Raw genomic sequence first — 24,754 nt, forward strand, 5'->3', positions numbered from 1 at the left:
CCCCTCCATCCCTGGTTAAATTTCTTCCACCATATTTCTGTTTAAATTTCACAAGGGCTGCTGTGTGAATGTGCTTCATTTGCCTGACCTTGGTGTTCTTTGGCTAATGAATCAGGTTTGAGCCCCTGATCCAATCCCCAGTGAGGTCAGTGGGAAGTCTCCTGTTGACTTCAATGGATTTCGGATCAAGCCTTAAATGTGCATATCATGGCTCTTGTATGCAACAGTGAAACTCCTAAAAATAATACAGCTGTCCTCTCCATCACAAACTACCTACCCCCACCCCCACAGGCAAATGGAAAGAGGGGGAGCTAAATTGTCATGATTTAAGCTGCCTGCTGCAAACTGGGTGATTTAAAAGTTCTGAAAATAGCCACAGTGATAGACATGCTCATAGAGAGAATTCAACAGGCAAAAATTACCTGCCTCGGGCACACTTCAGATCAAATATAGAGGAGATGAGTAAAAATGACTGGGCTGCTCTTGGGTGCCTTGGCAGAACATAGGGCGGAATTTTATTTTCACTTGTAAAAAGACTAAAAGGTGCCCATTCCAGGCCATAGGCATGTTCAACACTTCTTTACAAACTCACCTCCTATTGCACAGCCAAATCCAGCAACCAGCCCCCACCACAGACCAGAAAGAATCAGGCACTCCGTTATCACAAAAGGATTACTCAAATACCAAGCCCTCCGCAAATATCAACCTTCAGACAAAAGCCCCAATAAAACGCTCCTGCAATGAGCCAATGGATAGCAGCACCAATGTTTGCTAAGATAGCCAATATAAGATAGCCAGTATATTTGGAAATAACAGAAGAGCAGTGGTTCCCTAGAATAAGGTTCCCTTCATCAGAAGAAAATGATTTACTCACTGATTTAATTTATTTAAAAACCAGTTGCTTCCAAAATGTTAGCAAGAATGATGCTATAAATACAAATAGGTTTAATATTTACCAACAAGTATGCTAAAAACTTTTCATTGGGTAAGACGCAAGGTATTTACAAAGGAGACCACATATTCTTAAATTTATAAAGACTGTCTTTAATCTTCCTTTCCAAGATCTTGCTTTGGTATTTGTTGGTTTTCACGCTACTGCAAATACTTAGTTGTTTTGTGGAATTTTTTAATTCTTAAGAGCTGCTGAGTGTGGGGAAATCCCTTGACTATTGAGGCACTGATGGTGCTTTTTGTCCATAAGGCTTGCTGATGGAGCCGTGTTTGTCAGGTGCTCTCTTGTTTTGTTGGTGTTTGAAGTGGTGTTACAGAGCCTAAAAGAGAACCAGGGGAAAAACTTCTGTAAGCTTGGGGGGTTGTACATTCTAGCCAACAAAGGAAACCAAAATGCATGATGAGCCCTGAGCCGTCCTGTTAACAAGCAGTACCCACGTGCTTTAGAACCCTCCTCAGACAGTTCAGTTCCTTACTCTAACCAATTTCATGCATATATATTTTCCCATTCTACTGACACAGTTGAGGCACATCAGCTCTTGTTAGGTTGACTGCCAGAAATTGGGACTGGACAACATGGGATGGATCACTCGCTAATTGCCCTGTTCTGTTCATTTCCTCTGAAGTATCTGGCATCGACTGCTATTAGAAGACAGGATACTGGGCTAGATGGACCATTGGTCTGGCCAGTATGGCCATTCTTATGTTCAAATCGTGGTGTTACAAGTCATGGGTAATGACTAGTGATGGGGCCTTTCAAGTGAAAAGCAATTTAAAATTCTTGAAATAATTACTATATATGCATTGTAATTGTACTTGGCATTCCCAAGTGCCTCACATCTTCAATGCACTTAACAAATACACATGAACTGAACTTCACGACAGCTCTCTTGGTTAGCTAAGTAGAATTAGCCCCAATGTACAGAAGGGAAGGCTGAGCAGAAGGAAGACTCCCTAGCATCACAAAGAAAGCCAGTCAGGAGTGTCTGGCTCCTACTTCCGTACTCAATCCTATACATCATACTGCCTGCCTAATTCATACATTTCTTCAGATTTTCCACTATCCCTTGATGGAGTCCTCTCTTGTTGCTTTAGTCCTTGCTGATGATTTCTGTTTGTTCCACACTACACTGAACGAGGCCCTCCAGACGGTGAATGGAAGAAAGTCGAAGGAGAGGGGAAGAAAAGAGAAGAGAAGCAAGAGGAAGGACAGTGAGTAAATGAGAGTACCACTTGGACAGGAAGGAATTCTCCCTTTCAGGTTTCATCCACACGAGAGTTAGGTTAACTCTTCTCTCATCGTTAGCCAACATGTTTGTACATGCTAGCCTGGATACTTGTGGCTTACCCGGGGCTCGGCCATAAGATAAACCAATCTAGCATGTACAAACATAGTAGTTGCCAATTGACTAGAGTTAATCAGTTGACTCAGGTTAAACTCAAGTTTAAACAAATACTCAGCCATTGCATTAGCAGGGGGGTGACTTCACCATCACCACTGCTCCCTTGCAGAGCAGTAGTCCTTGTGGCTGCTGTTTTCCCTCGCCACAGCTCTTTGGTTTCTGGCTCAATGGCTAAAAGATCTGGGTTGGTTCTACCTCCCATTATCTCATCCCATGAGTCATCCCCTTCCCTGCACACTGCTGGTCGTTCAAATCCACTGCCTTCTTTGTACATCTGTACTTGGAGGGATAACCCAGCAGTTGCCTGGCTTGCTATTTGCTTCATTTGCTCCCAGTTATGCCTAGCAGCCTTCAGCAACAGTACCTCTTCTTTGTCCTATTTGCTGCCTCTGAGTCACCCCGTAGGCTCATTTGCGATGGCTGTGACTGGATCTGACTCAGCTTCTCTTGCATATTATTTATGTCTCCATGGAGGCCCCATGCATCATACAGCTTGGTCAACTTGGTGTTTTCGGGTACTGGAACTGAATCAGGGTTTTCTGAGCTACAGTACAATTTCTACAAATAAATAAAAAAATAAAAATTCACATAACACACGAAGGTGGCATGAAACAAAATGTAAGCGTATGACCAGGTGCTCATGTATTGAGTCCTCATGCTGGGAAATGAGCTCTTGGGTAACTATCGTCCTATTTGGCTACACCAATGTTTCTAGATGAGAAACTTGCTAATAAATGCAGGTGGTTGTGTTTTTCTACTGTTTAGTTTAACTTCTTTCTCTCATGGAACTGCCTTCAGAGATCCCCAATGTGGGAGTTATGCTCCCTGCTATATAGATCCAAGCATCTATGGAGGCACCACGGCGGGTGGATTTAGGTTAATAAAAGAAAAAAGCTGGAGCCCACTTGTAAGCAGGGACTCTGCTTTCTTCCATTCCTGAGTCTTAATCTTCCACCAAAGCAGCCCAGCCCTGCCCACCCCTGCAGCTAGCTGACTAGAAGCTAAGTTATTTCTCTGACTCACTACTGTCTCTCTGAACCCCAGCCAACCAAGAGGTCAAAATACCACGGATCGTGTTTTAAAACCAGAAATATATTCTGAGAACTCCACTTATGGGAGAAAGACACACACACGCCTACACACCAACTGCTGAGCTACTCACTGCATCCTCTGGGTCAAACTCATCCTAGGTTCAAACAGATGCACCTATACGTGCATCAGTGCACTTTTTTCACCCAAACCTATGCAGTGAAATCAGTATTTTAATTGTTTGACCACCATAGGGTTTCGCTGAGCATTCGTGATGTCGTCTGTAGGCAGAGAAGCTTTGCTGATAGGCTAGCCTGGAGTATCTAAACTCATGTCCCTATCTTAACCCTTATAGAAAAATCTTTTAGAAGTAAACAGAGATCAAGCTGGTAGAATTCTACAGAAATGCAATAGGGCTCTGTAGAAATTACAATTTTTGTGTGTGTTTTGGGTTTTTTTAAGGAAAAAAAAAAACAACCCTAGCAAACGACAAGCCTTTAAGCCATCATATAGAATTACAGAGCAGGAGCATAACTGCAACATTGCAAATGTTCATGCTCTTTGGCCTCTTTCTTAAAGTCCCAGCTCCTGGAGCCAAGTGATAATATGAAAATTTTGGCTTACTTTTTTTAAGCAATGAAAGTTTTTAGCCCTCATGCTTGCTGCTTAGGCTCAGTCTCCAGTGTGAAAGTCCTTCCACGTTACATGAGAAAACAAAAACTAAGGCGGCACTCGCACTTGGATCCTGCAGTGGGATCAACGTGAACAGACCCTGCGTGCAGCAGGGACACCAACAGCATCCCCAGAGCCCAAGCAGCCTCTGCAGCCAAGGGTTTGGTACGAAAAGAACTCAGAGTGGCTTGGTTAAAATGGCGGTTTCCATTTGGTTAATATCGTCTGAGATGGTTTTAATTTAAAATTCTGTTAATTCTCCTGTCAGAAACGGAGCAGATACATTTTTAAGGAAGTCTGAAACTGCAGCCAATGATGGCCCCTACTACGTCGGGGGAGGGGAATTTTGTTGTTTGACCTTCAGACCACTGGCTGGTTGGCCGTTCTGCTCATCTCCCTGATGTAGTAAACTTCATAAAGATATCAAATTAACCTGTGGGCAATCTCAAGCGCTTGCTAATTACAACATTGGTTCTGTATATTTATACTTGCTCGTCCAAATAATCAGCAGTTTCCAAATACTCTATTTATGTTTTGTAGAGTGCATGATAACTTTCCGATCCACAGCCTGTTGTTTATGATTTAGCAGGGCTTTGAAACCCACTGTTCCCTCCACACAAAAGACAAAGATGTTTATTTTCTCTCACTGGCTTGCACAACAATAGGCATTTGTCAACTGTTATATAATGTCTGATTTGTCATTTCTTCTATCAGTCCTTATAGAGACAGTTTAATCTTAATATTATACAATATGTGGCAGATTTTTAGTCTTACATAGATTCATATTTCATACTCCTCACTGTTGTAACTAAGGGCCTTCCAACAGTGTATTAAGCAACATGAGTAATATCTGTAACACGGTTTTGTTCTCTCATTGTCTCCCCAGGAGGAGTGTGGGCAGTGGAGCGACTTGTTTTGGTAGGGTTTTTGCATAAAGGATGAGTAGTAACAAGAGGTGCTGAACTGCAGCCCTATAGATAGGATTCCTCACCCTTTCTCTATGGCTGAGGTAGAAATCTCCCTACGACACCTATCACAAACTCTGACATTGGTGAGAAAGAGCTAGAGCCTTAAGAAAGTAAGAATTAACTTTCACAGCCACCCTCTCTCTGAAATCTGGCCATGAGAGGTCTTTAATATGAATTAAGTTTGAAAAATGTTGGGAGTTGTATACTGCTTATGCTGATTCACCTATTTTTCAAATCCCACTGGGGTCTCTCACAAAGCTAATAGGAACCATCTCTTCATCAAAGGGCAGCATCTGGCCTTCTCTCATTTTTGGTGGTAGAAATGAGGCAGCAGATATTTCTTGTCTGAGAAGTAGCATGTGCTCTCTCCATCACATCTACAGCTCTGGACGATTTCCAGTCTTTATAACTCATGATAATCCATGTGACAATGTTACGAAGTAGTGAATTGTGCTGAAAAGTCCTGGAAACCATTTTATACTCCCAGGCTTCTAGACCCAGTGAGACGCTACTACTTGGTATATTAAGATATATTGACCAGTAGCTGAATGATGGTCATTGAAAAGCATAGCAGGAACCGGAAGAATTCAGAGGAACTGATAGCCCTTGAGGAGACATAGGGAGAAATCCTGACTCTAATGAAATCAATGGGAATTATGTAAACTAAGATGCCTGCCTGGTGTGATTTAAAAGATCCCCTTAAAGTGAGTAAGCAGGAAGAACCTGGTGTAGTAGCTTTTTAGTTTGCTATTGATTTATGGATCTTACCAGAAACTTAGCCATTTGGTTGCTCTTACTATATTTGTACAGTTTGCGCAGGTGTTTTGCATCAAGTTCTGAGAAAAGAGAGACAAATCTCCACAGCATCCTAGAGGAAGGAATGATTGAGTGAAGGAGTCTGCTTGAATGCAAATTCTTCCCTACCTGCTTTTTGCATCTTTTAGTGGTAATGCATTTCTGTCTCTCTCCTGTAACCAGTGACAGCCATTTGTATGGGCTTTTTTTTTTTAAAAAAGAAAAGATTATAAACTGCACAGATCATAGAATCATAGAATATCAGGGTTGGAAGGGACCCCAGAAGGTCATCTAGTCCAACCCCCTGCTCGAAGCAGGACCAATTCCCAGTTAAATCATCCCAGCCAGGGCTTTGTCAAGCCTGACCTTAAAAAATGGACCCTCCCCTTGGAATGTGAAGTTATTGTGGGGTTCAGGATCCCAGGCAGAAGGCTATATAATCTTCAGCCATACCGTTAGCATTTCTCATGAGACCCTTCCTGGTTTCAGAAAAGGAAACCTCTGCATGTGGTCTACAACCCTTAGAAAAGGGATGGTATTTTCACCATAAGCTCATTCAGTTACTGTAAACTGGGTTGCTTCTGATAATACAAGACGCTATTTGGCCATAGGTTAAATTCACCCGTGGTGTAACTCCACTGAGTTAAGTTGTATATTGTTGGAATTACACCCAGATGGCCCCCATGTGTCTTAGGAACCTGCTAACAGGAAAACAACCGCAGTGCTATCATTGATGAAACTGGACATATTGATTGGGTAGAATTTATAATCCAAATAACCCTTTGATTAAGTTGTGGGCACTATGGTAGACTTGTCCCATTGGAAACACCATAATAATACTTAGCTGCTTCTATAGTGATTTGCAGGCACTTAACTCATTAACCCTCACACACTCAGGATGCATCTTCGCTGCAGAGTTAACAAGTTATTTACACCTCAGTTACTCCTCTCGAGTTAGCCTAGGTTGAGTGAAAGTGCCCACACTATGAAATAACACTATCTGCTTTCGCCAGGCTGGTGCTGCGCTCACTCGTGTGTGGCAATAAGATTTGTAAGTTCTTTCCTGCGCAATAAGATAAGCTGCTCTCAACATTCTTTCCCAGTGAATTGTGGGAGAACGTGTCTGTTCTTTGGAGCTAATGAGGGGACTTCTGTGGGAAGGCATTGGAGGGCTGTCAGCACCCAAGTGGAGCTAGCCGGCATCTACACTACAGAGCAGACGTATTATAGCAGCAGCTGAGTTGAACAAACGTGAAGCTTAACTTTTATCCCCTGACTGGCCAGCCAACCCAGGTTAAAAACTCCACCATGCTTGAGTGAAGGATTTTTGCACTTGGATGAAACTCAAATTAGGGGTAACACTTGAGTTAACTGGGCAGTGAAGACAAGCACACAGATACATCCATGAGGTAGGTTAGGGTCCATTTGTTTTCAAGTGTCCACTAATTTTGGATGCCCAACTTGGGATGTCAGTGCCCTGATTTTCAGAGGTACTAAGTACCTACAGCTCCCAGTGGGGGAAAATTATGGGTGCTCAGAAAAGCAGACTCTATGAGTCTCAAGTGGGCACCCACATTACGGGTGACTTCTGGAAATGTGTTTCTAAGTGACTACCCAAATGCACACAGCAAATCTGTGGCAGAGCCAGGACCAGACACAGTTCTGTGCTTAATCCACTAGCCCAACCTTCCTTATAAATGACTGCAACTAGGACTGTATTCGCAAAAAGAAAAGGAGTACTGTGGCACCTTAGAGACTAACAAATTTATTAGAGCATAAGCTTTCGTGAGCTACAGCTCATTGCTAGTGTGAAAGGATTATCTTACTTCTTCCAGTGTTTGAGTTCCCAGGATTTGCAGTAATGCTGAAGAAACATATTGATGTGATCCCCAAGTGTAGTCAAGTTTTTCTTCGTGTACTTCAGTTTTTTGTCCTTGGGAAGATCTTTGGGTAAATCCAGTTTCCGAAGAGATTTTTTAAAGGGTCTCAGAAACTCCTTGCACTGTAAAGACAAAGAGCTCAGTCAGAATGTTACTGACAGAATACCAGGTTATTGCTCTAAAAGTACGTAATAGGCAACAGCCAGTTACATTCTTCTTCTTAATATAAACATGTTATGCTGAAAAGATGTCTAACGTGCATTGTATTTAACAAGAGTAATTTATATGAACATAGCTATAAATCCATTTGTTTAGTTAATCTAGCGTCTTCTTCAGACACCATTGTAGGTGTGCTGTTTGGTTGAGCCCTGAAGACTCAATTGGTGTATTCTCAGCATGGCAGCCCAAAGGACAGTTGTCAAAAGTGTGCCTTCTAAGAGTTGTGAGGGGAGGGATTTGAGGACCTGCTAAGGATGGGGGATAATTCTCTTTTGACATAAGGTACAAATGTCAATTTCAATCTACAGAATTTACAAGATACCTCATTCTGCGACAAGGGGAGAAGGAAAAGCATTTGATATCATTCCCCATATCCTTGGGCCCTCTGCTATGTTGTAAATTCTCTATAGTTTATGCATTAGTTTGCAGAAGGTCTCATGAAGTGTGAGTGTGTGTGTGTGTGTGTGTGTGTGTGTGTGAGAGTGAGCACACAGGCATCATTCTCTGAAAAATACTCTCTTCTCTTAGCTCTTATCTGTAGACACCATTTCTTTCCACACCCCTATCTTTCCTCCTAAGGAGGGGGGAAAGCTGCATTGCTGTTACACTAGTCCTCAGCTATAAAACTGTACTGTGTTTCCCTCCTCCTCCCCAACAGGTAGAAAAAACGCAGCAATACAGAAAAATACAGCAAAGAACCATAATGGGACAGAACCATTATTTGTTGTGTACGTACAGCATGTACCATAATGGGATCCTAGTCCATAACTTGGACTGTTAGGTGCGACTACAGTGACAAATACTAACACAGATGGAAGCACAGGTTACCCACTGACAAATAAAATAGTCAGGTGAAACTCAGCAGTTCAGTCACACAAAGGCCTGCTGAAGTTAGCCAAGTAATATCGCTGGCACATGCGTTTACATTTCATACATCCGGGTTTTCTGTATCGATGTTTCCAACAGGTAAATCAGATTAATTCAAAGTGTATTTTTTGAAGTTCTCTGAGCTAGAACTTCTTGCTAGAGAAAAATGCATCCTGTGTTGTGCAAATAGAAGCTGTTTAGTTCTTCCTGTACAATGGTTGGTAATAATCCTCTGAGTTCTCATAAATGTCTGTCAAAATGGATTAGGAGTCAGTTTTGAAACTAACACTCACATAAGTGGGCTAATTGAGGCAGAAAATCATCAGAAGTATCCAATAACTTTGAGTGCCCCCCCCCTTTTTTTTCTTTTTAGAATGTCCAACTTGAGACCCATTGGCCTGGCTTTCGTTGGAATGGTGCATGAATGGCTCCAGTTGAAATGAAATGGGAGTTTGAGGGGCTCAGCCCCTTGAGGGGGGGGAAATCAGACCTAGATTTCTGAAGTTGAGTATTGAAAAAAGTGAGTCAAGCAAAACTAATGGACGCTTTTGAAAATGAGTCTAAGGACCTGGCCCAAAACCACACAGTGAGTCATTATCAGAAGCGAAAGAAAAGGAAAGGTCTGTTATTTACTAAAAGATCATAAGTTATGGAAGACTTGGAAAAAGTTGAGACGAGATAATCCTCAGCGCAAAGAATTTGTAGAGAATGAGGTGTTTCATCATGGTTTTTCATTTCCTCTCCCTCAATGTTTTGCAGTTTTTTTTTTCCAAACTGTCTGAGAAAAGAGGGATAGCTCAGTGGTTTGAGCATTGGCCTGCTAAGGCCAGGGTTGTGAGTTCAATCCTTGAGGGGGCCATTTAGGGATCTGGGGCAAAAATTGAGGATTGGTCCTGCTTTGATCAGGGGGTTGGACTAGATGGCCTCCTGAGGTCCCTTCCATCACTGATATTCTAAAAGAGATGGGTCATTCACACTTCTACTGCTAGCATCAATGTAATAGCTCACAATTTTGAAGGTGTCTTGATCAAGGCCATCAGTGCAGCGGATAAGCAAATGTCCAGATGGTACGATACTCGAACTGTTCTTCAAAGGGGTTGCCTCCTTCACCTTGCTGAGCAAATACTCATTCTCTGTTGTCTACAAATTGTGAAGTTAGTATATGTTAATTTTTTGATCTACACAAACTTGTGTCCCATTGGTCAATGTTGCACAGGACAAACATTATCCCAAGGCTGAGTTTGAACAAGGGACACTATTAGCACTGTCAAAGCATTTAAGATGTGATTTTCAAAGGTACCTAAAAGCGTTGTACCCAACTCCTACTGAAACTCAATGAGAGTTGGGTGCCTAACTTCCTGAAGTGTCTTTGAAAATCCCAGCCTTAGTACATTACAAAGGAAACGTTGTAAATATCGCTTGCTTCTAATGACACTAATCCACTAGGAGCTGGAATTTATTATTGACAACTGGAACAATAAATGTATTGTGCTAAGTTCTGCTCCAAGGTCAGACAAAATTTCCATTGACATCAATGAGATCAGCATTTGACTTGTTGTGTTTAACAGAAAGCAGTTTTACAAAAGCTCAGCCAATGAAATCAGATCTCCCTGGACTGGGTGTAAACTCCCTTTTCCATCACTGGGAAAATAGCTCTCTCTGCATTATCTGTGGAGGTGAATCATTTACGTGTGTCTTTGCTTGTGAAGGGCACAACTAAACAATGGAAAACATGTTTACATTATTCGAAAAAAATCAAATGGTTTGAAAAAAAAGTGTGTAGTGAGAGAAGTTCTCTTGTCGACAGCACACTCTGTTCTTGTGTAGCACTTCAAAAAAACTGTATCCCAGATTACACTACAGAGCAAAAAGGTATGCATTGGCCGCGCTGTTCATTTTACGTCTCCTTTCCACAACTGGCCTGTGCTTTATCCTCCCCTTCCCTCCTCCATATGGCCATATTGTCTGTACACCTCCCCTCTGCATACCTGGCTGGCTGTGCCATACCCAGCTGGGCACTTCCACTCTCCCATGCTTATTTTCTCTCTAGTCTGACCTTCTTCTGGGCCCACTTTCTCCACTTGGCACAGTCCATTTCCTCCCCTCTCTGAGACCTCCATTCTGGCAAGGGAGGGAAGGGAAAGTCGGTCGCCCTGAGGCTAGCAGTCCAGCTTGCTGGCATTTGAATCCAAACCTGCTTGTGTGACATCACCTCTGAGGCATGCTGGTTCTGAATTCTACATCTAAATGAAGCAGAGCCGAGGACCTGAGAAAGAGGCAAGCTGCAGCAGCTAATCTCCCCACACAGAGTCCTAATGGACAAAGGCTTCATCCATCAGACTCTAGACCAGCAGCTTACCCCATGACATGAAGTCATGACCTACCTTTAAAAAGGGAATTCAGCTCCAGACAACCAGGCAGCAAATGTTGGATTTACAGCTAGTGCTGCTTGTTCAGATGTTCAGTATTATGTCCTGTGGGGGCAGGTGGGACAACACTTTCTTCGGTACAGTTGTAGATGTGGGACCCTATTAGATCCTTCATTACTCCTGAATTCTCAGAAGAGGCACTGTCCCTTCATGCTTTTCCACAGGCCAGCAGGCTGTAATCTCTCTCTCGTGTAGCTCTCCCCACAATTATCTACGCCATCCTGGATTATTTTACCATGGGGGCTGTCCCTAAAGGTGACCTAGGCCCTTCAGCTGAAGGAATGCAGAATCCAAGCTTTTGTAGAATGGGGGAACTGCTATGACTATACCACCCTTACTCTATATGCTGCACTGGCTGGCTGTGGCTCTGGACCCTGTTCATGCCATTAGCTATAATGTTTAATGCCCTTAGTGCCAGCAAGTTCAGGGACTGCCTCTCCCATTGCAACTGCTGCGGTTTTTGTTTTTTTTTAATTTATTTGTATTCTAGCATTATCTTGATGCTCCAACCAAAACTGGATGTCCCAGTGCTAAGCATGGTACAACTTGATAGGAAGGGCTGGCTCCTGGCTGAAGAACTTGCAGTCTAGACAGGCCAAGAGTGGGAGAAAGAAAAGTTTATCATCTCCATTTTGCAGATGGGTAGAGGCTCAGAGAGAGAAAGACATTTGACCAAAATTGCACAAGAAATCTGTGAAAGAGTAAGGGTGAGGAATTGAACGGGGATATCCTGAATTCCAGTCAAGTACCATCATCACAAACCAACCTTTTTCTCACACAGCTTCCAGGACCTTCCCCCGAATATTCTCACTTCAGGTTTCTTTTTCCACTACAGATGCTCTCCGACTTACGCAATTGGTCCATTCCGGAAAGCCTTGTGTAACTCTAATTTTGCGTAAGTTGGAAACAAATACCCCTATGTTACGCAAAAATTTCCGCAACTCGAAAATCCTATTTCTGGCTTATGGAACTCTTTCTGTAAGTGTGAATTTGCGTGAGTTGGGTCTGGCATAACCCAGGGAGTGTCTGTATTTGGTTCAGCAAGGCCCTAATGCGGCAAACTTCAAGGCACATGGCACTGCCAAAGTTGTTTGTTAGTTTAATTAAAGATTTGATTGATGTATTTCTTTGTCACCATCTAAGGGCAGGAGACCTTTTAGAAAATTATAGGGTCTTAATGAAGCCTTGTGGGATGACTGAACATCTTGACTGATTGAGGTGGGAAGAATTAGCAGAATACAAGGCACGGCATTGCTATGATGGTTCTAGGTGTGATATAAGTCTAAGACTAGGATCTTCAAAGGAGACTAAGGGAGTTAGAAACCATACTCCCATTGAAATTCAACAGCATTGGGTACCTGTTACACTTCTTTGAAAATCCCAGCCTAAATAAAATTAAATTTTGTGTTGCTTTCTGTTTCAAAGAGTAGAGACTTTCTCCTTTCAAAAGGATAATACATTGCACTTCCCGGGTGGTAACTGGAAGGGCTGGGGGAGAAAGGGGTTTTTTAGAAGTGACTCTGGGAATAAACTACTTTAAGTAACATTTACTAGGGAAAAATTATCAAACCCCCACCACACACTGAGTAGGCAGATAAATAAAATTGTTCTGTCCCTTTGTACATTTAGGGTAATTATGCCAGCTGTGATTCAATTATGCCTGTGTGCCGGGGAGTCTTTATGTGTAACCTCAATGCTCTCATCTCATTTCAAATCTCTCCTGAAAAATCACTCTGATAAGTGAATCAATAATATTCTGTGGCCAAAATGTTGAAATACGGATGCCTACAATCAGCCATCTAAAACCATATTTTAAGTAGATGTAAAATTTGGTAGGGCAAATAGATTATATATCTAATTTTTCCCACAGCAGAGCGTAACACTCCCTGTCCCCTTAGTCAAACACACTGTATTGTGACAGTATACCCAAGGGAAATATCCTCCATTTTCTCTGGCAGCACTTCGTTTATAATAATTCTTAGTAATGATAGAGTGCTCTACACTTTCAAAATGCTGTGCAAACATTAACTAATTAATCTTTCCACCAGGGCAGCTCTTTTAGTGCAAGATTATGCAGATTTCCAATAAGCAAAGATTTGTGAAGCAGTTTCTTTTTAAAAATATAAAAAGTAAATACAAAATATCAGGTTGTAGGGTTGCTATTACTTTATTTAGGTGTAAACATAGGTGCTGTCATAAACATACAGCTAAGGGTAGCCTAAAATCCCTCCTCTACCTGTAAGGGGTTAAGAAGCTCAAATAACCTGGTTGGCATCTGACCAAAAGAACTAATAAGAGAAGAAGATCCTTTCAAATCTGTGGGGGTAGGTTTTGTTTGTTCTGTCTCGGGACACAGAGGGACCAGGCAGGAAAAAACCCTCTCCTAAAACCCTACCTGAAATAAACATCTACGTTTACAAAAATTGTAAGTAAAGCCAGGAAATGCGTTCGATTATCTTTTGTTTTAGCTTGTGAATTTTCCCTATGCTAAGAGGGAAGTTTATTCCTGTTTTTTGTAACTTTGAAGTTTTGCCTAGAGGGGAATCCTCTGTGTTTCGAATCAATAATATTCTGTGGCCAAAATGTTGAAATATGGATGCCTACAATCAGCCATCTAACACCATATTTCTGCTCTCAACTACTGTAAATACGGGTTTTAATCTATTTATCACTAAACAAAAATTAGCTAGTGTGCATGTATTTGTAATCATTTTTATATCTGCTCTTTCCCCAGCTTTCTTTTGTCAATAGTCATTTAGTATTCAGGTTGCAAAACATTTATAATCCAAATTAGTACTTAATTCTGATTAACAACTTTATAACCCTGAATAAAAAATGTATTTATTTATTTCAGGATTTAATGAAAAGATATTTGTTTCACATTTGGGAAATCAATGCTCCATTATTATGGTTGGAGTTTAAATCTGTTTAATTGAAAAGTAAACTTCTGGGGGATTTTTTTATCCCTTTAGTAGTTATCGCTAATACAAATTCTGCATGTCATGAAGGTCAGTTACACCACTGTCAATCTGGACTAATTCCACCAAAGTTAATGGAGTTAATCCAGATCTACGGTAGCGTATATCTTCCTTGACTTCAATGGAGTTACTCTGGATTTTCACTCATGTCACTGACCTGTATAATAAGATGTAATCTATTCAGGCAAAACTCACATCTGTTCCAATTGAAGATGCCTAAGGAGTTCAGGATCAGGTCCATAGATAGGGCATGCCTACAGATATTGGCAAAGGTCCTCATTTCATATCACTAATGCCTGTCCAAAAAGGAAACCAGGAAGTGTAGGAAAGCAATGCAGCTCTGAACCTTCATCATATAATGCTCGGGATCAATTATTTTTCCGTAATTTTTCTCCTTCATTCCTCCTGTTTTTCCTGGCATTTCTAATATTTCCACTGCCTGTCACCTGCCAGTTACACTTAAGCATTGGCTATTAAAATGTGACAATAGCAGGCAGTGAATATGTTTCTCTAGATCGAGTGTAATAAGTAAGTGTGAAGAGGCTGGGCAGCGTTAGCCAGAGGCACACTGAATCTGCAGAGCCATTTACATGTAGGTCATGTAGCACTTAAGAAGATTCACATATATCAGAAAGGAATTTGGCTTTAATGAAAAAAGGCTAGAGCTTGTTCTGACCTACAACATGGTACCTAATGACAGGAGTACCTTGACTAATTGCAGGTATTACTTATAATGGGCTATTAATCATCATAAATATTTCTGCTTTCTGAAGGAGGACCTCTCAGGTTAAGCAAGGTTGTGTAGGTCTCTGGCTTTCCTTCTTCCCAACCATCCATTTCATCCTTCTAGTGTCTAGCAACATAAGATGTGAAACATTCATTCTTCAGCTTCCCAAACCACCAAACCTGCGTGTATAATTTAGTAATTAGAAGGCTGGGAGTTACAATTCATTGAAGACCTTTAATTTTTTTCTGCTGGTTTTCCTGTACCTTTTTAAAAATCTTCCTGTAAGCAGTAAACAATGTGAACTTCCCAGGCTGATTTCAGGGATTTTGGAAATCGGCTTGTCTTTGACAATAAAAAAGGAGAGGCTGAGTAAGGGAATCATTCTGTAGGTATTAGCAAGCTTATGTTTGTACAGAGAAGTTGGCTGGAGGAGGACATGCTGTTTGTTCAAAGCCACGTTCTGACTAGCCACTTGGACCTTTTTGAGGTCACATTTGTATCAACTTCCAATGATGCACAGCTGGTACCTTATCACTAAAAGTCATCATCATCAACCATGATATGTGGGTAAAAAAATTAATGAGAAGATAAAGCAAATAGAAACTATCTGGGAGCGGAGGATATATATATATTTATATATATATAGTGACAAAGCTCTGTCCTTGCCTCCGTGGGTCCCACATTTCCTGGCAGATTTTGCTAATCTCAGAGGCTCACTGTGATCTTCCACATAACCCTTCTCTCTCTAGGGACAAGGGTCACAGTCTACTGAGCCATTTTCATCATAAGCCAGCAAGGGAGGTGAGGAGAAGTTATCCTTCCTTGCACAGTCTCTGTTCTCTCCCAGTCTCAGTGATTACTCAGGGGGCAAAGGTGGGGGAAGCCCAGGCCCACCCTCTATTCCAGGCTCCAGCCCAGGGACCCTAATAGTATCAGCTATGGTAACTGACCTTTTAGAAATGTGACATGTACAATTCCCTGGGCTACTTCCCCCACAGCAGCCCTCACTTCCTCAAGCTCCACTTCACCCTTACCTCAGGGCCTCCTTCCTTGTGCCTAATATGGCATGTATTACTCAGTCTCTCCAACAGCACAACTTCCTCCCACAGCTCCTTACATGCACGCCCACCTGACTAACTGGGAGGCTTTTAACTAGTTTCAGCCAGCCCCTCATTGGCTTCAGGTGCCCCAATCAACCTAGCATTCTCCCTGCCTTCTGGAAAGTTCTTAATTGGCCCCAGGTGTCTTAATTGACCTGGAGCAGCTGCCATTTCACTGATCCTGGTACCAGAGATTTGTTTAGCCTGGAGCTAATATATCTATCTCCCATTAGTTTTCTATAGCCATCTGGCCTTGCCAGATATGCTTGCCAGTATATATACAATACACTACACATGTGCGAGTATATAACCAATAGTTCCAGACTCCTTTTCTGCAATCTGTGATGTGAGATAATGTGGGACTGTAAGGTCTGCCTGCTGGTAAGGTCATAATGATTGATACAGTCCTGTATTTTGGGTGTGGTATGTTTTGCAGGTTCAATGTTTGTTCAGTGTTTATCAACTAAAACCTGATTTAGTAAATAAAAAATGTTGGCCTTTTATGTCAAGAACTGTAACTGAACAAGTGGAGGTGGGAAAGTGACTACAAGTTCATGTCAACATTTTATGAAGGTGTTGGCTAAATTATATATATAGTTAAATAACAGACCCCCAGTTCTACTATTTTGAAAATAACTAAGGGAAATCTTTAAAAGAATGTTTCTGCTTTGACATAAATAAAAGATATTACCTGGGATTTTCAAAAGAGCCTAGTTAGATGCTCAAGTTCCACTGAATTGGAGTTGGAGATCTACCTCCCTCAAGCACCTTTGAAAATCCCAGCTAGCGCTATTTATTGTTAGCCTACAGGTGCAGAAGTTCTGATAGTAGACAGATTTTATGAGACAACATCAGAAACTCACGATAAATGTGTGCAGCCTTATGCTCCATTTAATGTGAAAGGGTATAGGGCTATGGAACTTCTCTCGTCTAGTTCACGTGTTTAACTCTGGCCCAGGTTGACAGCATCTGAATATGATTGTGACCAGATTAATGTTTAGTGGTTTAGGTGAGGAGATCCGGTTGTCTTGGTCTAGATTGTGGACAAAGCGGCCACCACATTCCATCCTGTTTTTGACCATCTCAACCAATCATGGATTGCACGGGCTATGAAGAAGTGAACTATGCTAGTGGAGAACAATACTTAAGCTCGTTAGTGAGGTAGTGTGAGTCAGACTGACCTGTGACTGCTGATGCTGTACTAAATGGAGGCCTTTGGAGTTCACAGGGCTGTCACTTAGGTACCCTTCACAAGTGCTAAATTCACCTGAAATTAAGGGGGGAAAGCCATTCCTTTGATGGCTCTGATGTTACAGCAGTTCTGTGTAGGCTGCAGTTTGTACTCACAGTCATGAGCCACATTTATCATTTTGAAGGCAAATTTAAAAATTCTGTTTATGGGGCATTTGAGTTTCACACTCCCAGAGTTCAGCTGCAGAGGCAGATCACAGAAATGATCAGCTATCGTAGCAAGTATGGACAAGGGGTGGCCTAGCTCAGCCAGCAAATGCACCTTCAACCCTGTTAGCTTAATGAGCATGAATAGGCCTTTTCAGAGATGTAAACTAGTTTGATTTAGCTAAGACAATTGACAAACAAAAATCTCAGTTTAATTAATTTTAGGGGGGAAAACTCCCCCCACTCTCCCCAGCAAGACAGGGCCCAATAGAGAAAGGTAGGTGGAAGGAATACAGTATCCCACAAAGGCCCAACAGGCCGCCAATGAAGCGGAAAGCCTGCGTTCAGTGAAATGTGCTCCTCCTACTGCTCCATCAGCTGTTAGCAAAACCTTCAGATTCAAAAGTGGTTCCACCTCATTGTTTTGTTTAATCTTTATGCTTTAAAAAACAAACAGAAGATTTTCCAGATCTCCAGCAGGGGTGAATGTGAGGGGGATGCCATTTCTTTTGTGATGGAGAAAGCTGCCTTGTTGCGCCCAGGGGCGAGCTGGTGTCTGCTGGGCGTTAGCATGATGTCAAGCATGATGTCATTGCCACAGGAACAATGTCGAGTTGTGGCTTGACTCTTTTGAGATGGGGGTCAACCTTTCAGTCACTTTTGGATTAAATCTTTCCATTTGATCTTGTATTATTAATTACCAGCACTTCCTCTCTTCACACCACTTCCTCTTTTGTTGCTGTGGATCTTACTATAGAGAAATCCTTCAGTGCTGTTCCTAGTGACTCAGTATTGTTGTATGCATGACAGGATACAGAATAGCTTTTATTAAACATGTTTCTTTTTACATCACAGAATTTCTTGACAAGAGATAATGCTACTCTCTTACACAGAGATAACACTGTGAGATGGAAGATCTATATTCCCGTCAATTTCAATTATGTTGATAAATTGCAGTGTTTCATTTTATGAATGACACATTTTTGGATTCAGGTCTGCATTTTTCCCTTTGTCACAGAGAAGAGAATTTTTTTAACAACAGCAACAGCTTTGCGAAGTTCATCTGTTCCCACAGAGTTCACTCCAGCAGCCTGATTAATATTATCACAGTGCTGAGCACTTCTGCATATACAGCATAATCACACAAGTTGCTACAAAATAAGTATGTGAAATCTACATAATTTGCTAACACATAAGTTACTCTTGCCTTGTGGCATCCACTAATTGCTGCACCTTTCTTCGTTTGGAACAGGGACAAATTTGCAAAGTCTGTAAGAAAAGAATAATTATTGCTATCTTCCATGTTAGCAAATCCCCTAGGCCCGACCATGTAACCCTTTCTCTCCTAACTGAAGACTAAATGTGTGAATAAGAGATTCAAGTTTGGGATGTATCTTCTGCTATTTTCTTTAGGTGTGGCAGAGGGAGTGTTACGTAAAGTGTCAGACCAGCCACTAAAGTTAAAACAGCTACGAGTGCAGGTAGCCTAATTTTCTTAATTCACATAGTTTCTCTTATCATTAATGGAAGCTGTGTCGATGCACCAAGTGGAGAAATATACAACACTTTGACTATGTCTAAGCCTGCCTTGAACCCACAAAATGAAGGCTACAGACTAATCCAGGAGGAAGCTGAAGAGCATAAATGCAAATATGACTTCCCTTGTTAAAGCGAAGTACAGTCAAATCTGAACCCTGAGCTAAGTCACAAATTAAAAATTTGGGATGAATTTAAAAAAAGGAGGATTTGTACTAATGAGAATAATGAAGCAGCTGGAAGGATGCAATAGCACAATTTATACTTGATTGGAGACCATGCTCTTCATTTTTTTGTTATGAGCACTGGATTTATTAACACAATTTGTTTTTTAACATGGCGGAATGGTTAATAAGTACATAAAAGATCTGAATATTTTAATTGAAAAACTTATTTCAAAACGCAAGAGATTACCGTGAAATAACCTAATTTTTAAACCACATTTCCTTATCTATTTACTAATAACAATTAGTTTATTAAAACTAAATTCTAATAGAAATCTATTTTCCCACCCTTCATTCAGTTTTCTTTACTTGCATTTCTTCCAGTATAGATAATGAAAACCTGTAAGTCTGTGGCCCATTTCTGCTTTTTTCCTGTACCGAATAATGCTGCAATATTAAGATTGCAAACAGTACTGAGGCAATGTTTATGTAGGAAAGGTGTGACGCACAGTAATGCTGGTAAGAGGTTGTTCATTTATTTCCTGGCCTAGTCACATGTAGCACTGTGGTGAATTTCACCCTTTGATTTCTCTGCAATATTGCTTATTTCCTGGAGAATACGGAATGTGCTGCAAGAGGCTACTATTTGTGTGTGGAGTTTTGTTTGTATTTTCTTGGGGGAAACCTTCTTATTCCCTCCTCCCCCACCCCACTGATTAGTCTAAAATTAGACTGGCAGGTAGTGACTTGACATGTTTAGCTCATTCATAGTTATATCTGATAATTAAAAACATGAAACCATCTCATTATGCACATAGCTAGCCTATGTTAACACACGTTCTTGCTGTTTCCCCCCCCCCATCCTCCCTCTGCTTCTTGCTAGTGTTATATTCACTGTTGCATCCTGTCTTACATTAGATTGTGAGCTACTGGGGGCAAGGATGGTTCTGTGTCTGTCCAGTGCCTAGTACAACGGGATCCTAATCCTTATTGGGGCCTCTATGTGCAACAGTAATACAAATGATGATCATCATCATCCCGGCATTCAGTTCTTCGTCAAGTTTCTTTCCAGACTGGGGGATACAGATAGTTTTGTTTGCTGTGTTTTGGCCAAATATTCTAGAGCTATGTCTACACTGCAAAGACAAACCCATGGCCCCAAGTCTCAGAGCCCAAGTCAATTGACTCAGGCTCATGGGGCTAAAATAGCAGTGGGACATTGTGTGTTGGGCTGGAGACCAGGCTCTGAAACATGGTGAGTAGGGAGGGTCTAAGAGCCCAGACTCCAGCCTGAGCTGGACTGTCTACTTTACACTGTTATGTTCAGCCCCACAGCCTGAGCCCTATAAGCAGAAGTCAATTGATCTAGGCTCTGAGATTCAGCGAGCAGGTCTTTTATTACAATGTAGATATACCCTATGTGACTTAAGAGCACAAGGTCTGCTGAAAGTGAATGGGACTTGTGCTCCTGAACGGCTTAAATCATTTTGAAAATTCCATTCTCGGTTATCTCCAGACACCATCTGAGACTAGTATGTCACTCCTTCAGTATGGACCCCAATCGGAACAAAAGTGCTTGTTCATTTCAAAAGATTTTTTAAAGTCATAAAAACATTTTTAAGTCTTTCTTCAAAACCTAACTCTGGATCTAAACTACATCCTATTGTTTTTTTAAATAACAGCCTCTTCCCTTCAGTGACCACCTTTACACTTACACAAAAGAATGATCTCACACATTATTTAGTTTTAAGTTTGTGTGTATTTTGCAAAGTGTTTCTTTCAGTATTTAGTACCTTATGAATTAACATGACTAGTTGATTTCATAGAACTGGGAGGGGAAGTCAACAGTTGATGGCTCCACAAAATCAAGAACCTTTGAGAGAAATCTACACTAAGCTCTCTTGTATGTTAAATCCATGCAGCATGGAATTATGATACACCTGTTTCGTTCAGGTCGTGTCACATTTTCAATGTGAGCGAGTTTAAGAGCTCTTGGCAGCATTAATGACAAATGCTATCACTAACTCGTTCTCTTTAAAAAGTGGAGGCAGTGCAATGGTCTAAAGTCCAAAGTACCTTGATGTGTCTGTTTAATGGCTTTTAACTGGGGAGAAGGCAAAGGCTGCAAGGGAGGGTTTTAAATTCTTGGGGCTGTTTGTTGATTTTATTTACCTCTCTGAAATTGATTAAGGCAGAGACAGTGAAGAAGGGCTTATTTAGTGGAAAAGAAGGGAGGATAATCTAGAAGCTTTTTATCACTTGGACATTTGAAACATCAAACCTTACAGCACGGTTGCTGCAGAATTCTCAAGCTCAAATTTGTAGATACTAGTCACAAAATACATTTGATAGTTGGCCGCAGTCATGCTGGAGTGCTTGAGACAAAATTCCCTTCACAAAATCATCAGCCACAAAAAATTTAAAAAAGAATGACAATCTACCCACAAGCCAATTTCTACAGCAGCATTATTATTTTATGTACGGTAATTGGCAGTAGTAATAATAGCCTTTTATCTGTACCAATAAAAAGACTCACAGAGAAGTGGTATTAAAAGGGGAATACCTAGGAATGCTTGGAAACAAGGGAGTCTTGAGTGCCATGCACCATTATCCTGTTGAAGTTTAGAGATGAAATGCTCCTCTATCTACCGTTGCCTTAGTATCAGTGTTGTTGGTTTTGGTATTGCTATTCTCTAATCCCATGTTCCCTGAGTCCTGGCAATATCTTGAAAATTCCTCCTCTATTCATTCTGTGAAAACACCGCTTTGTCTCTTTTGTAGGAATTTATCTGTTTAACCACCTTTTCCAATGCAACATCCATAACAATGCTTACTTTAGCTTTTGTTCACTTTACTGCTCTTCTGCATCTATCTATGTCGAAGGCTCCAGGGGCGGGACTGATGTATTCTCTTTGGAAGCACCATATTTACTTATCTGGTGTTATATACAAGTCCTAAATGACACCCATGTTTTCTTCAAGCCTCATCCATACCTGCAGGGCTGCACTAAATCATAAGATAATGAAACTTTGCAAATGTACAGTGCTATGTAAATGCTAAGTACTTTACAAGCAACAATTAATGCTAAAAACATCCCATGAGGAAAACAGGGGCTAGTATCTCCAATTTAAAGATGGGAAACTGAGGCACAGAGTTACAGTGACTTGTGACAGAGTTGGGCTTAGAACTCATATTTCTCAGTCCTGCGTTTATTCTATTAGACCACACTCCTTCCTTGTCTTCTTGTTCACCTACGTCACTTAAACAGACACAGATTTACTTGATTCCACCCTTACTGAACAGTTCTTTTTGGGTCTTGCAACGGATGTTCTCATGCTGCCACACTTCTCACTCTGGTGCACTCCCTTACTCCCTTATTTCATTTGGGCCTCCACCTCATCAGCTTGTTTTTAATTCAAATCAATTTTGAAGATCAAATGTCTTCACCAGATGCCCAAATCTAAATTCCTTTCATTGTCTTCTTACTGCAACCCTGTCACCATGGCGCTGTTGATCAGACTATTGTGATGTTCTTCCATCAGCCTGGGGGGCTAACAAGCAGCCTGCTCAAAGGGTGGCAGAAATGCTACTGGGTGACAGAGGTGATTGAAGATAGCTATGTAGGAAACATGTATCCCACACCCTGTATCACATATGCAGCAGTTATCACACACTACTCTTCACACAGGTATTTTATAATTATGCCAAGTCCTTTTAAGAGAAAATAGGTGCTAAATAGTCAGTGAATAATGAAATAAAATGAGACCAAGCATTGTGTGTAAAGAAGCATAAATACAATAAATCAAATCAGTCAAAAGAATAGGGGTCTTTTACAGTTGTCGTCATTATGGATGGGTGGCATGTTCCTAGATGAACAGATACATTGAATTCATCTAATATAGATCTAAACTTACTGTGTCTCAATTTAATTTTAATTAGATATAAAATGTTAGTGGAAGGGAACTATATAAGTTTGCTCTCCAAGACCAGGCTTCATTATAAATGAAATGGTGGATCAAATCCTACATTAGTGTTTAAAATCTTATCTGTATTAACCTGCTTTGGTGCCTATGAGAACAGTTAATTTAATGTGGACATAGACCTACCAATCACAAAGCCTCAGTTTGTTTTCCCAATCTGGAACTTTTTCTTTTATTGTTAAATCTGGGATTGCCCATTGTGCAAACACTTTGACTTGAATTTTAAAAATGAATGTCTTAATGTAGACTAGAAGCAGTTCAAGGGAGGGACTGTGGCCCCTCTTTAGAGGGCACATGTAAAATGGTGTGAGCATAAATGAGTGTAAGAGTTGAGTCTAAAATGCTGCATTTTTCACACTGAGGGTATGAAAGACCGGTATGTTGCATGAAAAGCAACTAGCAGGCACATGCAAGAAGGTGTGAGTTAAAGTAGACTTTCCACAATTTAACACATACTTTTTTATGATCAATCACTATTGTTGTTTGTCTTGTGGTAGTACCTTAGGCCCCTTGTGCATACATGTAACAGTGATGGTCCCTGCCCCAAATCTAATTGCAAGACTAGAGACAGAAGATGGATACCACAAACAAGAAATTCGATTCCTTGGGCCAAATTCAGGCCTGGTGTAACTTCATCAGCTTCAGTAGTTACATGAGGGATGCGTTTGGCCTTTTTAAACTAACTTTATTGCGAGTAACTTGCATATCACCTCTGAATTTCACTGGAGTGAAATTTGTTTTAAAAAGCATCCGGCACACAGTATTATTAATAATAAAATAGCGTCTATCTAATTGGCTTTTCATCTTCCCTTAGATCTATTTGATATGGTAAGGAGAGTACTCAAAAGGCAACTCCAAGTATTGGGCTAAGAAGTCAGATGACACTGTGATGATGCTGCAACTCCCACCTTCTCCCACAGGCTATGTGTCCTATATGAACATACTTGGACTGTATTGGTCACAGAAACCAGTTTTCTACATTTTCTAGTTGGAAGTGACCCAGAGTATGTATGTTTCTAGGCCTAATACTTTCAAACGTCATCTTATCTGAGTTGGCTAGATTAAAAAAAGGGAAAAAAAAAGACTTTTTCTTATCTTAGAAATGTCCATTCAAAATCTTTAGAAAAAAGGAGTGAGTTCTAAAACAAATATCTCCCCCCCACACCTCCCTCCAAAAAATGCAACTGGCAGTAAAGGGTGTTTTTAATCATGAGCCCTATAAGGAAGCCATTTATTTTGCCTCATGCACTTTAAATGCACCCCTTTATAGGGGAATAGAAATTTGCTCCTGCCATGTGATAGCAGCAGCATTGGTTGAACTGGATACACTTCTTAGATTGAAAAAGCACATAAAAGTGACATTCATTGTAAATGGATACAAACCACAAAGTTTAGATCAATATCCAATTTTCCCTCTGAGTTTGGAGGTGTTTGAAGATGCTTGTCTACTCCAGTTTATAGTGTTTCCTTCCCACCCCTGGCTTCCCCTGGTATCGAACTATGAGCGCACTCCCTAGGAAAAAGAAAAGGAGGACTTGTGGCACCTTAGAGGCTCACCAATTTATTTGAGCGTGAGCTACAGCTCACTTCACCGGATGAAGTGAGCTGCAGCTCAGGAACGCTTATGGTCAGCAATAAATTGGTGAGCCTCTAAGGTG

General features: G+C 41.0%; 1 protein-coding gene across 1 annotated transcript; it reads right to left on the bottom strand.

Annotated features, from left to right (window-relative positions):
• Positions 1–1,123: 1,123 nt before the first annotated feature.
• CHCT1 (CHD1 helical C-terminal domain containing 1) lies at positions 1,124–10,904 on the bottom strand. The gene is made up of 6 exons (XM_077836931.1): positions 10,773–10,904; positions 9,793–9,924; positions 7,645–7,820; positions 5,792–5,891; positions 2,719–2,912; positions 1,124–1,271 (listed from the first exon to the last, which is right to left on the bottom strand). Exons 1-6 carry the CDS (start codon positions 10,902–10,904, stop codon positions 1,127–1,129), a joined length of 879 nt encoding a protein of 292 aa, XP_077693057.1. The 3' UTR covers positions 1,124–1,126.
• Positions 10,905–24,754: the final 13,850 nt, after the last annotated feature.

The sequence above is a fragment of the Eretmochelys imbricata genome, chromosome 17, assembly GCF_965152235.1.
Source record: "Eretmochelys imbricata isolate rEreImb1 chromosome 17, rEreImb1.hap1, whole genome shotgun sequence".
Classification (NCBI taxonomy): domain Eukaryota; kingdom Metazoa; phylum Chordata; order Testudines; family Cheloniidae; genus Eretmochelys; species Eretmochelys imbricata.

Bases quoted from the DNA above. Each gene is read 5' to 3' on its own strand.
- CHCT1 (XM_077836931.1), bottom strand. From the start codon at position 10,904: ATGGAGGTCTCAGAGAGGGGAGGAAATGGACTGTGCCAAGTGGAGAAA. The intron at 9,925-10,772 runs GTATGCAGAGGG...CACAATTTGTAG, and splicing joins GGTATGGCACAGCCAGCCAG to ACAACAGAGAATGAGTATTT. The intron at 5,892-7,644 runs GTAAGATAATCC...TCCTTCCTCTAG, and splicing joins GAACTCAAACACTGGAAGAA to GATGCTGTGGAGATTTGTCT.